This window comes from Colletotrichum lupini, chromosome 5 (genome assembly GCF_023278565.1).
Source record: "Colletotrichum lupini chromosome 5, complete sequence".
Lineage (NCBI taxonomy): Eukaryota > Fungi > Ascomycota > Sordariomycetes > Glomerellales > Glomerellaceae > Colletotrichum > Colletotrichum lupini.
The window spans coordinates 1,005,086-1,018,928 of NC_064678.1; the positions used below are offsets into that span (position 1 = coordinate 1,005,086).

The following is a 13,843-nucleotide window of genomic DNA, read 5'->3' on the forward strand; positions in this document are numbered from 1 at the left end:
CATTGCATCGCATCGCACATCCCCGACGATCTTGGACTACGACGGCCAACAACTGGAGACACGCCTGGAAAGTCTGGAAAGTCTGGAACTGGAAGGGACGGACGGGGACGGGGTCTTCCACTCGACTGCATCGGCATCGCCCTCACCCACCCCCCATCCCATCCCATCCCATCCATCCATCCTTGGACCATTGGATCACCCACACACTTGGCTCAAGTTGTTCACCCCTTCTCTCCAGTCTCGTCTTGATCGCTCACTCATCCATTCACTTCCAGGTTGCTCTCGCTCTTCTCCGAGTCCCAAGTGCATCAAAGTCCGCCCGCCCACACACCCGATTGGCAAGACGCACTCACAATTCCCTTGCTTCCTCTTCTTTCCATTCAACATTGACGGATACACCATCAATCCGGTATTCCTTACCTCTCCTAATCATCGTCAATCATCACCACAACACGGAGTACTATACCCACAAAGAGCTCTAAAGACATCGTCGCCACCAGCACACGACGCCTTCACCACCACACATACTCCGTACACACTCACAACCCACAACACACACACACACGTACGAATACCCCGGCAAGGTCATACCAGCATAGCAGCGCAGCCCATCACCGATCCAGCTCCAGCTCCAGCTCAGCTAGCTTCATTCCAAGACACACCCGGTGATACCGCCCAGCCAAGGGCCCAAGACAACAGCCAAAGCCAAAAGCCGCAAAGCAACACGGACTGTGGAGTTGGACATCCTCCCCAAGGCTCAAGGCTCAAGGCTCAAGCATCTCCAATACTACACCCGCGCAGACTCAACCCTGCTTGCGCGCCCATCCATCGCATCGCAGTCTGCAAAGCCGAACCTGGGCCACCACCATAACCACCACTACCACATCCACCACCCGTCCTGCTGGTCTGGCCTCCTCTTCTCGTTTCTCTCTCTCGCTCTCTTCTCGTGTCAGAGGGACAGGTCATCCTCCGCCCCATCCTCATCTACGTTCCCCCCGACCTTAGCTCCGACATTCGCACTCCATACCGCCAAAACTCTCGATCCGACACACAATTCCATCATCGCCACCCACTTCTTCCACCGTTCTTCAGGTTTCTCGGTCGACCGCTCATTTCAACCTTGCCGCGAGCACCGCGAATAGCATCACCGACGCCCGCCATCACCATTACCCATCGAACCCCATACCACGGTACCACCAATTCTTGAACCACACACCCCTGCACCTCCCCACGACGCCAACTTCCGACTCCACGTCCTTTTTTCGCGATCCGCCTCACTTGCTTCACTCCTGTCCAAAACCCCCAACGCGTAACCCAATCACCTCCCCTCGATTGTCCACCACCCATTCTGCTCTGCACATGGGTCCGCGATCCTCGCTGTAGTCATCAATCCCCTCTCCCCCTTCCCTTTCCCCTTCTCTTCCCTCTCCTTTCTTTCCTCATCCAAACCCCCCTCCCCCACCCACTACTGCATCGTCCAGTTACGAGCGCCATCCGCGTACAAGTCGAGTAGGGTTCTGCGACAACGACGCCATCGCCGCATCCCGTCACGATGGACCACCCTAAAGACTTCCGCTCGACGGTCCTGCAGGCGCCCTCCCGTCACGATGATCGCGACGACGACCGTGATCGCGACCGCCGCCGCCATCGCGACATCATGAATCCCGCGCCCGGCAGCACGCGCCATTCGGGCTTCAACTTGCGATCGCCTACCCAGTCCGAGTACCATCACCCCCCGCACTCTTCCTACTCGTCGCCCAAAGCAGCCTCGTCGACGTCCCATGCGCTCCCGCATCACTCACCGCGATCCCATCAGTCCGGCCTGTCGCATCCGAATCCTTACTCCTCCTCGACGGCTGCCGGCGGTCCGCTTGCGCCCTCGTTGCCCGCGCTCGGCGGTGCCAGCAGCAGCTCGGGAGCTGGACATCATCAAGCTCCGCCGTTGTCGCCGTTGCACCCCCCGAGCGGATACTACCCGCCACCCGAGTCGCATCAGACGCGCGAGAAGCCTGCTACGAGCAGCTACTACGATCCGTTGACTGACACTACAAGAGAAAGGAGGGTGTCTGACGCAGGTTGGAACATTAATGCGGCCAATGGCTCGCCCAAGGTAAGAGATAATTCCGTAATCTTGTCATTCATGATTCAACTACCACGGTGGCATCGCATTGGTGTATATACGATGCGATGCTGCCTGGTGTATTCCCGTGTTTGCTACTGCTTCTTGTCCTGGCTCTGTACCATCCTTACCCATCGTCACCTCCCAAGAAGCTCCTCCATGCTATCATTCCAACCTTGGCTTCCCCTGCTGCTCTTCCTCGTGTACCGTAGCATCCAGCACCAGCAGAGACAGCAATAGGAGCAATCCAGGTGGTTTGTTTCTGTTTGGCCCTGCTCGATTGCTGTCTGTGCTCTAGATCTTTTTAGTGGCCACACTGGTTGGTGCTGGTGTTGGTGTTGGAGGTTGTGCTTACGCCGTCTTTGTACCCTTTGCTCCCTTTCCCCCATCCGGATTTTCGGAGACGATGGTGTGGAGAGGATGCAGCGGAGCACCTCAGGCGTAAGGATACCTCACACACAGAAGTCAGACGAGAGGAGCGAGATATGGGGGGGGAACAGGAGGGTGAGAGATTGCGAGAAGAGCAGCAACAGCAGCAGTGCCGCTGGATAAGAAACACCGCGGAATGCTTGGATCCCCTATTGTTCACGGCTTCAATGACACCGGCGTCCCCCAGTTTTTTCCCTGTAATTTTGGCACCTTTTTTTTTTTTACACCCTTCCTCTCCTTCTCGTCATTTTCGTCCCTTGCCTTTCCTTCCCCGTCTCTCTTGTCGTCCGTCGCCTCGCTTCGTGCCCGTGTCGTGGCGCTACCTCATTCACGTTCCGTATCCATACACAGTACACCCGTCTGTCTATCTCGATCCATCAATTTCCCATCCCTTTCCCTATTTTTTTTCCTTTTTACTCTTCTGTTTTCCCTTGCACATTCACACGATTTTTGTTCCCTTTCCAACCCCGACACGCGTTAGAGGAAGCACCACCAAGCACAAGCATCGGCACCTGCACACACAGCACCAGCAGCCACTTTCTCGTCCATCTCCAACTTTACCCGAGGGACAGAAAAATCCCAACCAACCCAAACCTCAACCCAAATTTTAATTCCATCACGGCCACCTCCATTCCTTCGCCTTGGCTAATTTTTTCCTTTCTTCATCATCAAACAGACCACACGCGGCGATCCCTACGGCAACTACTCCCAACCTGAGCCGGCATCTCGAGACTCGCACGCGTATTATAAGAACGGCAGCGCAGGATACACGTCGCCATCAGCAGCCAACTTCCCCCCGAGGAGTCCGCGATCCCACTCACATTCGCACTCCAACTCCCATTCCCACTCTCATCAACCACCTACCGGTTCCATCAGCCCATCGATCAGGGCAACGCCGCATATGACGTCCCCCAGTCTGCGGCATGCTGCGTCGCCCAGCGTGCATGCATCTTCCAATGGTGGCGCCGTCGCGTCTCTGCCTCCTCTAGGCAAGGCCGAGCCGTCTCCCTTGAAAGCTCCTGCTAGTGTCAGTAATACTGCAATTGACTACCTTGATAGACCAAGAACTGACTTTTCCGCCACAGACCCCCAGCCGCGCTGACCCTATGTCTTTCTCCAACATTCTCTCGAGTGCCGAACCCGTTTCAAAACCAAAGTCGAAATCACCGCCACCCGTCGAAGAGAAAGAAAAGGAAAGGGAAAATGAAAAGGAAAAGGAAAAAGAGAAGGCTGTTGAGCCCAAGACCGACCGTGAGAAGCCCCGCTCTGTCGACCCTCCAGTCAAGACCGAGCGCACCGAGCGCAGCGAGCGCGAAGCCGAGATTGAACTCCGACCGGAGCCCGTCAAGGAGAGATCCAGCACTCCCCTGGCCCGTAAGGAGAGAAAAGAGCGAGTACCTAGAAAGTCAAAGTCGAGAGCTTCCGATATCAGAGATGCCGAATCGACTCCCAAGAGCAGCCGCCGTGCTTCGTCCAAACTCGAGACACCAACACCTCGCATCCCCTCCAAGCGCCAGGCCAATGGCCAGCCGAAGCAAAAAACCCTGCCTGCCGATAAAGAAAAGAAGGTTACGGATCTGATTGCTCAGCTCGATGCCGATGCCGACGAACTTACCGACTCCGAACTCACAGCTGATCGTGCCGAGTACCAAGAAAGCGGCAACAAGCGACGTCGCCTCTTGCAAGATAAGGATAGCAAGCGCAATGTCGAGCGACGCGACGAGTTCTCGAGAGAGATGGGCCGCAGATTGGGCACTCACGCCGATCTCGGCAAACGCCGCTACGACGACATCTACTACGAGGAGGCCATGAACGAGGTCCGAGAACGTGAGCTCTTTGCCGAAAAGGAGCGCAAGAAGGACATGCAGCGCAAGCGTCGTCGTGAAAAGTCCATGGCTGTCACCATGGAACAACAGAAGCTTGCGCTGGAGCGCGCACGATTGGCCGAAGATGAGACCGAAAAGGCGAAGCACCTGCGGGATGCCGAGCGTGCTAACAAAAAGGCTCTGCAAACGAAGTTGATTCTCCAGAAGGGCATCAAGGGCCCCGCTCGCAACCTCGCCGAGCTCAACCTGGACGGAGGCACCATGGCCACCTACCAAGCGTCTGACATGGAACCCGGCACGAAGCCCAAGGGCAAGGGTCGCAGCGGTCCTCGGCCCAAGAAGTCGAAGGAGCAGAAGCAGGCCGAGAAGGACGCTGCAGAGGCTGCGCAAGCCGCCATCGACGCTGGCGAGGAGCTCCCGATCAAGGAAGAGGGCAAGATCCGCATCAAGTTCAACAAGAAGTCCAAAGACAAGGACAAAGAGAAGAACAAGGACAAGGATGTGGATCAGGATGAGCCCGACGTCGAGGTCGAAGGCGACGGCGACGTCGACATTGACGAGGATACCATCGTCGAGCCCGTCAAGGAGAAGAAGGAGCGCAAGAGCAAGAAAGAAAAGAAGGAGAAGAAGGAGGAGAAGCCCGAGGAGCCTCCCAACAAGGACGCCAAGTTCGAGACCAAGGGTTTCCTCCAAATTTACGACCAGATTTGGCGCGATCTCGCCCGCAAGGATGTCTCAAAGACCTACAAGATGGCGGCCGAGTCCTACCAGACCAAGGCGTCCAACCTTAAGAAGACAGCCATCCTCGCATCTAAAGAGGCCAAGAGGTGGCAGCTGCGGACGAACAAGGGCACCAAGGATCAGCAGGCCCGTGCCAAGCGTGTTATGCGTGACATGATGGGCTTCTGGAAGCGCAACGAGCGTGAGGAGCGTGATCTCAGAAAGGCTGCCGAGAAGCAGGAGATTGAGAACGCCCGCAAGGAAGAAGCCGAGCGCGAAGCTGCCCGCCAGAAGAGAAAGCTCAACTTCCTCATCTCGCAGACTGAGCTGTACTCCCATTTCATCGGCAAGAAGATCAAGACGGATGAGGTCGAACGCAGTACCGATAACCCCGAGATTGCAGCCGAGAACAAGGACGAGACTGCCCACAACAAGCATCTCGATATCGCTGAACCGACAGGACCTTTGGGCGCCAAGGTCACTGACTTTGAGAATCTCACCTTTGAGGAGGAAGACGAGGAGAACCTGCGCCAAGCCGCCATGGCCAATGCTCAGAATGCCATCGCCGAGGCACAGAGAAAGGCCAGAGCTTTCAACGAGCCCGAGGGCCCCGATATGGACGAGGAGGGCGAGATGAACTTCCAGAACCCTGCCGGCATGGGCGACGTTGCCATCGAGCAGCCCAAGCTCATCAACGCGCAGCTCAAGGAGTACCAGCTCAAGGGTCTTAACTGGCTCGCTAACCTGTACGAGCAAGGTATCAACGGCATTCTCGCCGACGAGATGGGTCTTGGAAAGACTGTTCAGTCGATTTCCGTCATGGCCTACCTCGCTGAGAAGTACGATATCTGGGGTCCGTTCCTCGTCGTCGCGCCCGCGTCTACGCTTCACAACTGGGAACAGGAAATCCGAAAGTTCGTCCCCGAGTTCAAGATCCTTCCCTACTGGGGTTCTGCTGGTGACCGAAAGGTCTTGCGAAAGTTCTGGGACCGCAAGCACACCACCTACAAGAAGGATGCATCGTTCCACGTCTGTGTCACGTCGTACCAGCTCGTCGTCTCTGATGTCGCCTACTTCCAGAAGATGAAGTGGCAGTACATGATTCTCGACGAGGCGCAGGCCATCAAGAGCTCGCAGAGTTCCAGATGGAAGAGCTTGCTCAACTTCCACTGCCGTAACCGTCTCTTGCTCACGGGTACCCCCATCCAGAACAACATGCAGGAACTGTGGGCCTTGCTCCATTTCATCATGCCGTCGCTCTTCGATTCTCACGACGAGTTCAGCGAGTGGTTCTCCAAGGATATTGAGTCACACGCACAAAGTAACACGAAGCTCAACGAAGATCAGCTCAAACGTCTGCACATGATTCTGAAGCCGTTCATGTTGCGTCGTGTCAAGAAGCATGTCCAGAAGGAGCTTGGAGACAAGATCGAGGAGGATGTCTACTGCGATCTCACCTACAGACAGCGCGCCATTTACAGCAACCTGCGGAACCAGATCAGTATCATGGATCTCATTGAGAAGGCTACGACGGGTGATAATGACGACTCTGGAACTCTCATGAACCTCGTCATGCAATTCCGAAAGGTTTGCAACCATCCCGACCTGTTCGAGAGAGCCGACACGACCTCTCCTTTCTCTTTCGGCTACTTCGCGGAGACGGCTTCCTTTGTCAGAGAAGGCAACAACGTCGCCGTCGGCTACTCTACTCGAAACTTGATTGAGTACGAGTTGCCTCGTCTCCTTTGGAGACAAGATGGCAGGCTCTACAAGGCCGACCGCGGCAACCTGAAGGCTGGCTGGCGCAACAAGATTCTGCAGCACATGATGAACATCTTCACTCCAGAGCACATCCGCGACAGTCTCGAGGGATCCGACGCGTTTTCCTTCCTGCGTTTCGCTGATACCAGCCCGACCGAGGTCTATAAGGCTAGCCACGAGGACGTCTTCTCTCGTGCCGTCGAATTGTCTCAGAAGAAGGATCGCTTGCCCCTCATGAAGATTGCTTACGACGACGCCGAAGACGCCAACTTCACCCCCGCTCATGCCTTGTTCAAGATCGCCGCCCGCAACAACAGACAACCCCTTGCAGACATCACTCAAGAGGGCATCATGGCTAACCTCATGAACGTGGCCCGAGAGGAGTATGTCGACAGCGGCTTGGGACGCTTGGAGCAGGCCGGTCGCCCGCGCGCCTCTGCTCCACCCATTGAGGTGAGCTGCTGTAGCAGTGGAACCGGTCTGGAGACGGAAAGTATCCTGTTCAACAGATCCATGCGCAAGAGTTTGTTTGGCCCCACGATCCAGGAAGAACGGGCCATGGTTACTGAGAAGCTTCCCTTTGACCGATTCCCGCCCCGCAAGTTGCTCCCTGCGCCGGATAACGACAAGAAGAAATTCAACAACATTGCGACTCCGTCAATGCGCCGTTTTGTTACTGACAGCGGCAAACTGGCCACTCTCGACAAGCTGTTGACCAAGCTCAAGGCCGAGGGTCATCGTGTGCTGCTCTACTTCCAGATGACACGCATGATCGATCTCATGGAGGAGTACCTTACGTACCGCAATTACAAGTATTGCCGTCTCGATGGTTCGACCAAGCTCGAAGACAGAAGAGATACTGTCGCCGACTTCCAGACTCGTCCCGAGATCTTCATCTTCCTTCTGTCGACCCGTGCTGGTGGTCTTGGTATCAATCTTACCTCTGCTGACACCGTCATCTTCTACGACTCCGACTGGAACCCTACGATCGATTCGCAGGCCATGGACAGAGCTCACAGACTGGGTCAGACTCGACAGGTTACCGTGTACCGTCTCATCACTAAGGGAACGATTGAGGAGCGTATCCGGAAGCGTGCCATGCAAAAGGAAGAGGTGCAGCGCGTCGTCATCCAGGGAGGTGGTGCCAGTGTTGACTTCTCTGGTCGCCGCGCTCCCGAGAACCGCAACCGCGATATTGCCATGTGGCTTGCCGACGATGAGCAGGCGGAGATGATTGAGCAGCGTGAGAAGGAGATGCTTCAGGCCGGCGAATTCGACAAGCCCGAGAAGAAGAAGAAGACGACGAAGCGCAAGCGGGTGGTCAATGAGGACGTCAGCCTGGACGAGATGTACCACGAGGGTAAGTTGTTTGCTGTCCATGCTACCCACGGACATACTAACATGTTCACAGGCGAGGGCAACTTTGATGACAACCGCAATGGAGCCAACGGAACCTCGGGTACCGCCACGCCTGTAGCCGAGCCCGAAGTGAAGGGAACCAAGAAGCAACGCAGAGGCGGTGGCAAGAAGGCCAAGACACTGAAACAGAGACTTGCCCTTGCCGACGGACAAGTCTAATTGTCGTCGACAGGCCGTCTGATTCGAATAGAAGACGACGATAGATAACGAGAGGTCACTCGTTGCGCACAGATGAGCGGAAAACGGAGGTTTCGATTGTAGCAATATGGTTTATGGGTAGGACACGCTGGGCGCGCGTGAGATATGCCTGGCGTCGGAGTGGACAACGCGATTTGCATCAAGATGACGGTCGTGGCTATTATTATGGACGAATGCCGCGATTCGTTTGTTAGACTTTACAAAAAAGCTTCAGTATGTCTGTATTCTTTCCATTTTCCGCGAGGTTAGGATGGTTTTTGGGGTCTGGTGGTCGACTCTAGACGATCTTGGTCTCACATGGGGGGTTCCTGATCACGGCAGTCAATCCCTGGAGACACAAGGTGGATGGCGGCATTCAGATTGAGTTGTACGAGGCCTAGGGTCGTTGGGGCTCGATGGTGCGTGTATTAGTACTACCTTTAGACGAATGAAGTCGATTCCGAGATGAATCTCGTATAATGATGCTTGTGATGGTGATGTTTAGGCCTTGGTGATGGCCCACGGCTCTGCGGTTAGCATGTGTCACTCGACACACCTGATAGATGCGTCCATTTTATTTGAACGAATGTCACATTTCCTAACACAAGAACATTGGATGATGTAAAGTTCTCGTGACCACGACGCTAATCAGGCTGACGAAGTCAAGTTATCCGGATGATTGTACCGAAATTTTACAGAGATTGAAAATTAATTGAACTGTATTCCGCGAAGGGTATCTAAGAATTGAACGATGACCAGTCGAACGGGGTCCCAAATGGGAGTTCCGTAGCACTACCTCCACCCAAGTCGCAAGGCCATCACTTACGACCATGATCCTGATCTTTGTAGTCATAACAACTTCAACTCAGGAGCACCGCTCCTAAGCTTCCCACCATCAAGCATTTAGCACTTGGCACCGGAGCCGGAAGGGATGCCAGAGCACTCAGAAGAGGACTTGCCACCGGTAACGGAGACGCCAGACCACTTCCAGTTGGAGCAGGCACCCTTGGCGCAAAGGATGTACACGTTGGTGCCCTTCGCGGCGACGGTACCCTTAACGTTCTTGACGGTGACGTCGGTGATGGGAATACCAGCGGTGGGCTTGCCGGTAGGGCTGCCGTTCTCGTAATCCTGCTGGATGACAATGCCCTTCTTGTTGATGTTCTTGAGGGTGATGTTCTCGAAGGTGATACCGTTGACCTTGCCAGTCTTGTTGGCAATGGTCTTGATGCGGATACCGTTGTCGGCCTTCTCGATGGTGGAGTCACGGATGATGACGTTCTGGACGGTGTTGTCGCTACGTCCACCAACGGAACCGATGGACAGGCCGTGGGAGCCGTAGCAGTATCCGTTCTCGAAAGTGATACCGGTGCCAGAGTTGATAGCCAGGCAGTCGTCCTGGTTGTAGACCTTGGCGCCGGAGATGGTCACGTCAGAAGACGTACCGACATCGAAGGCATCGGTGTTGTGGCCACCCTTGGAGTCACCATCCTTGTTGTCGAAAAGGATGTTGGAGCTAGAGAATAGTCGGGTCAGTATTACTGTCCAAAAACCCAACATTGAGTTGTGACTTACACCTTGAGGCCAGAAACGCCGCTGATGGAGAATCCGTGGGCCGGGGTGTTCTTGACGTTCAGGCCAGAGATGGAACCGTCGTTGATCTTGACCTTGAAGAACTTGGGCTTCTTCTTGCCACCGTTGCCTCCCTTGCCGTCCCACCAGCGCTCACCCTGGCAGGAGATGGAGTTGCCGGAAGCACCGACAACGCTGACCTTCTTACCGCCGATGGCGATGAGAGGGCCCTCCCACTCCTTGTAGCCGAAGGTGGTGGTGCCCTTGAAGGTAACCTTGGTTCCGTCCTTGAGGCCGGTGAGGTCGAGGGTCTCGCCGGCGGGAACCTTGATGCCGTTGAGGACGATGTCGGTGCAGGAGGTCTTCTTGGACATGGCCGTCTTGGCGTCGGTGAAGGTGCACGAGGCACGGGTATCGAGCTCGGCGGGGGCGGCGGCAGCCAGGGCGCTGAGGCCCGCGACAACGGAGAGGAACTTCATCGTTTCTTGATTTGTTTTGGTATGTGATCAACACGTGGAATACTTCGAGTATGTACAAAAATTGTCGAATGAGAGACTAGAGTTGGAAAAAAAGAATGTGGTTGAAAAGAGTGTGAGTGAAGAAGCACGATGGGGTATCAAGAACAGAAGCAAAAGAGGTGGGCAGAAAAGATGATACTTATATCAAATTGTCGAACATGCAAGACTCTAGGCCTCCTCCTCCCCTTTCGTTCGATGCTACTTGTTGGAAGCTCGTTGGATTTCCGCAACTGGGTATGGTGCGGCTCCCACGCCGGATAGTCGGCATCACCGTTGTCTATCTCCCCGGTCTCTGGAAGGAGCTAAGAGGAGCCCATGATTTCAAAACCACCTTTAATCTGACCCTGCAGCGCCGGAGTGTTGCCCCGAAGGACCGAAAAGAGGAGGCGACTCTCCACACTGGCTTAAATTATCTAAGCTTCAAATGCTGCAAGCCCGCGGCACGAAGCTGCCACGTGGGGAGCAGAATATTAGAAGAGGTGCTCGCCCACTATCCGATGACCCAGGTCTGACGATGGGATCATACCCGGTCGTTGTGGACTTGGGACGAACAGGGCTGACGGGAACCTACGCCCCAAGCCGGTGTCAGCCGCCCTACCAGCGGAATACCGAGACATGATCATAGATCACCTTCCAAGACTTCCAGACCATCTGGCCGAGTCGATTCAACCACTTCTGACGCGTGGCGGCAATGAAGAAACTGCCTCTTCAGGTAGGATTTCCAATCTCAGTGGCATCTTGGCTTCATCTTGGCATAGGCTTGATTTGCCGATCGATCCGATCATGGAACTCTTGGGATCCAAGAAGACCCAGAAAATCACGGTATTTTACCCACCAGTCGCTGCGGCTGACCCAGTGTTTCCCTGTGTGCCTGTGTAAAAGTTGTTTAAAAGGGGAAGTTCCCACAGAAAAGAAATGCCAAGAACGGAGGTGAGGTAAGGATTCTGCAAGAATGTGACAAGGCGTTGTGCATCTTCCAACTTGCTCCAGAATGGCATGTTTCTGCTCCGCCAACGACACTGGTGGTTGCAAGAACAATTCCTGTTGAAAGTGTACTCCTGCCTCTCATAACATGAGGCTCATCCCGCGGTCGTCTCGTTAAGAATTTGATGACGAACGAGCATCGGAGAGCCCGGGCTTTACCTAAAGTGGTGCGATTAACCTTAAAGCCCTGATTGCAATCCAAGCATCCGACGACCGACAAGCCGCTTGCCTTGTGGGGACAGAGCCTCTCCTTTCGGCGGATACGGACTTGCGCGTATACTTTCCCTGTCAGCCGACGGGAAGCTGTAAGGGGCGAGCAGGCCTCCTATTCTCGGCTCCGAATTAAGCTCACTTGAAGACGGGCAAGTTATCAGTGACAGGTTTAGACGAATGAACTTGGGTGAACTTCGGGCTTGATCCGACGGTGGACATTTCCGTCATCTACTTGGACCAGGGGGCCCCTTGGGCCCTTTTCAATCGGGTTCCGAACTTTGCGACTCACCTGCTTTTAGCGTCGGATTCTGCTGATTCATAGTGGGCTAATGGATTGGATCTAACCGACTCGAGTAGTTTTTGCCAACTCACGGTGCAATTTCGAACGGCAGCAAAAACCGACTTGGTAGTGGTTCATGCAGCATCATTCAAACTTAGACACTTTAGCCACCGGATTCTGGCCACGGAGATTCAACATACATGAAACTGCCGGTTCTTGGAACACTTTATTTCTGTCTCCGCATTACGCTAGAAGGAAAAAGAAAATACGAAGTCTTGTTTGGTGAATGGTGGTGGATTTGGTCTTTTGTGAGCTGTCTCTTTTCTGCTCGGCCAGTTGCGGATATCCCCCTACAAATGACTCCGGAGTTCGTCTTCGGTCCATTTCCATAACTCCTCCCTTTTGTCTTTGTCCTTGCTCAATCTCGTACCTTTACCGGTGACACCAACTGGGAAGTAAAAGGTGCCGCTCTTGACGTCTGGACTGAAGGATGCCCAGAGCTGGTTGAGCGCGCCCTTCTGGGGACTGACGGCTACGATCTTAGTGCCGAGGTACACAATCGTGCCTAAGACGAAGTTGGACTTGCTGATGATGGATTGTGCCAGATTTGTGTCGACGATACCCGGGTGCACGCTGACAATCTTGAGCTCCGGATGCCGCTCGGCGAGGGCAGCGGCGTAGTGAATGTTCGCCACCTTTGAAATGCCGTAACGAAAGCGGCTGGGGGTTTCGGGCATCTGGGTCTTGAGCTTGTCGAACTGGTAAATATCTTTGGGCGCCCAGCCTTCCGCGCCCGAGGAGAGGAACACGACCCTCACGTCGGGATTCTCGGTCGCCGTCTTCTTCAAGGTAGGTATCAGGAGTTGCGTGAAAAGTGCATGACCCATGTGGTTTGTACCAAATTGGATCTCGTAACCCTCCTTTGTGAGGCCCTCTGGCGTCGCCATGATTCCAGCATTATTGACGAGAAGGTCCAGCCGAGAAGAAGACTCATTGAACTGTTTAGCGGCGGCTTTGATGCTTTCAAATGAGGACAATTCAAGCGGCAGGTGAGAAATTGGCGCGACGCTGGAGCCTTCTTTCCTCAGTGCTTCAATTGCGGCTTCACCCTTCTCCTTTGAGCGTCCTGCGAGATAGATATGCCTAGGGTTGTGCTTTGCAATCTGTCGGATGGTCTCCAGTCCGAGGCCGGCATTTCCACCGGTGACGAGAACGACCTTTCCTGTCAAGTCTGGGATATCAGAGTCCGGCCTGAAGTTGTAGCCGCCCATCAAAAACGCTGTCGCCATCTTTTAGTCTGATTACTTCAATTCCTACGTCGTTTGATGTTTGAGTCTGTCTATTGTTGATCGTGATTGCACAAACGACGAGAAAGCTTCGCGGCGCGCAAGAGCGAAACTTCTTATATACTATGCTTTAGAGTTTCACGTTTCAAACTTGGCGTCCGACCGTCCCGGGCTCGACACTGGCACCGACGATATTGGTCGCAAGGTGGTATTGGTGGTTTCAGGGTTCAGGGTCCCCCGCTTTGACCGATAGTTCCAGAAGTCTTCAATGCTTGGGCGATCATAGTCCGATGGGTCTTATAGACGCCATCCATGGACCTACCGAGGTGTGGCGGCATTTGAACGTGTTCTTCAGAGTCCTTGTCTTAAGCAGGATTATCCAACTGCCAGGCAATTTACGAGCGCAGCAAGCTGGGCTCAGGGCCGTCGGTGGAATCTTGACTCCGAAGCCTGGCAGCTGACACGATGTTACCTCAAGCTAGCAGACGATTGGAGCCTACAACCGATGATGGAATTGCTCCAATTCACATGTTGCGACT

The 13,843-nt window shown here is 54.5% G+C and overlaps 6 protein-coding genes across 6 annotated transcripts; 4 read left to right on the plus strand and 2 right to left on the minus strand.

The window, feature by feature from the left end:
• Positions 1-1,552: 1,552 nt before the first annotated feature.
• CLUP02_09721 (uncharacterized protein) lies at positions 1,553-2,359 on the plus strand (the record flags this gene model as incomplete). Its single annotated transcript, XM_049288699.1, has 2 exons — positions 1,553-1,881; positions 1,912-2,359. The coding sequence occupies 2 exons, from the start codon at positions 1,553-1,555 to the stop codon at positions 2,357-2,359; spliced, it is 777 nt and encodes a 258-aa protein (XP_049145843.1).
• Positions 2,360-2,715: 356 nt separating this feature from the next.
• On the plus strand, positions 2,716-3,159 carry CLUP02_09722 (uncharacterized protein; the record flags this gene model as incomplete). The annotated part of the gene is made up of 1 exon (XM_049288700.1): positions 2,716-3,159. One exon carries the CDS (start codon positions 2,716-2,718, stop codon positions 3,157-3,159), a length of 444 nt encoding a protein of 147 aa, XP_049145844.1.
• A 290-nt stretch (positions 3,160-3,449) lies between these two features.
• On the plus strand, positions 3,450-8,433 carry CLUP02_09723 (SNF2 family domain-containing protein; the record flags this gene model as incomplete). Its single annotated transcript, XM_049288701.1, has 3 exons — positions 3,450-3,575; positions 3,634-8,215; positions 8,267-8,433. 3 exons carry the CDS (start codon positions 3,450-3,452, stop codon positions 8,431-8,433), a joined length of 4,875 nt encoding a protein of 1,624 aa, XP_049145845.1.
• Positions 8,434-8,577: 144 nt separating this feature from the next.
• CLUP02_09724 (uncharacterized protein) lies at positions 8,578-8,852 on the plus strand (the record flags this gene model as incomplete). The annotated part of the gene is made up of 2 exons (XM_049288702.1): positions 8,578-8,685; positions 8,754-8,852. 2 exons carry the CDS (start codon positions 8,578-8,580, stop codon positions 8,850-8,852), a joined length of 207 nt encoding a protein of 68 aa, XP_049145846.1.
• A 502-nt stretch (positions 8,853-9,354) lies between these two features.
• CLUP02_09725 (endopolygalacturonase) lies at positions 9,355-10,502 on the minus strand (the record flags this gene model as incomplete). Its single annotated transcript, XM_049288703.1, has 2 exons — positions 9,355-9,967; positions 10,027-10,502. 2 exons carry the CDS (start codon positions 10,500-10,502, stop codon positions 9,355-9,357), a joined length of 1,089 nt encoding a protein of 362 aa, XP_049145847.1.
• Positions 10,503-12,368: 1,866 nt separating this feature from the next.
• Positions 12,369-13,307, minus strand: CLUP02_09726 (short chain dehydrogenase; the record flags this gene model as incomplete). Its single annotated transcript, XM_049288704.1, has 1 exon — positions 12,369-13,307. One exon carries the CDS (start codon positions 13,305-13,307, stop codon positions 12,369-12,371), a length of 939 nt encoding a protein of 312 aa, XP_049145848.1.
• Positions 13,308-13,843: the final 536 nt, after the last annotated feature.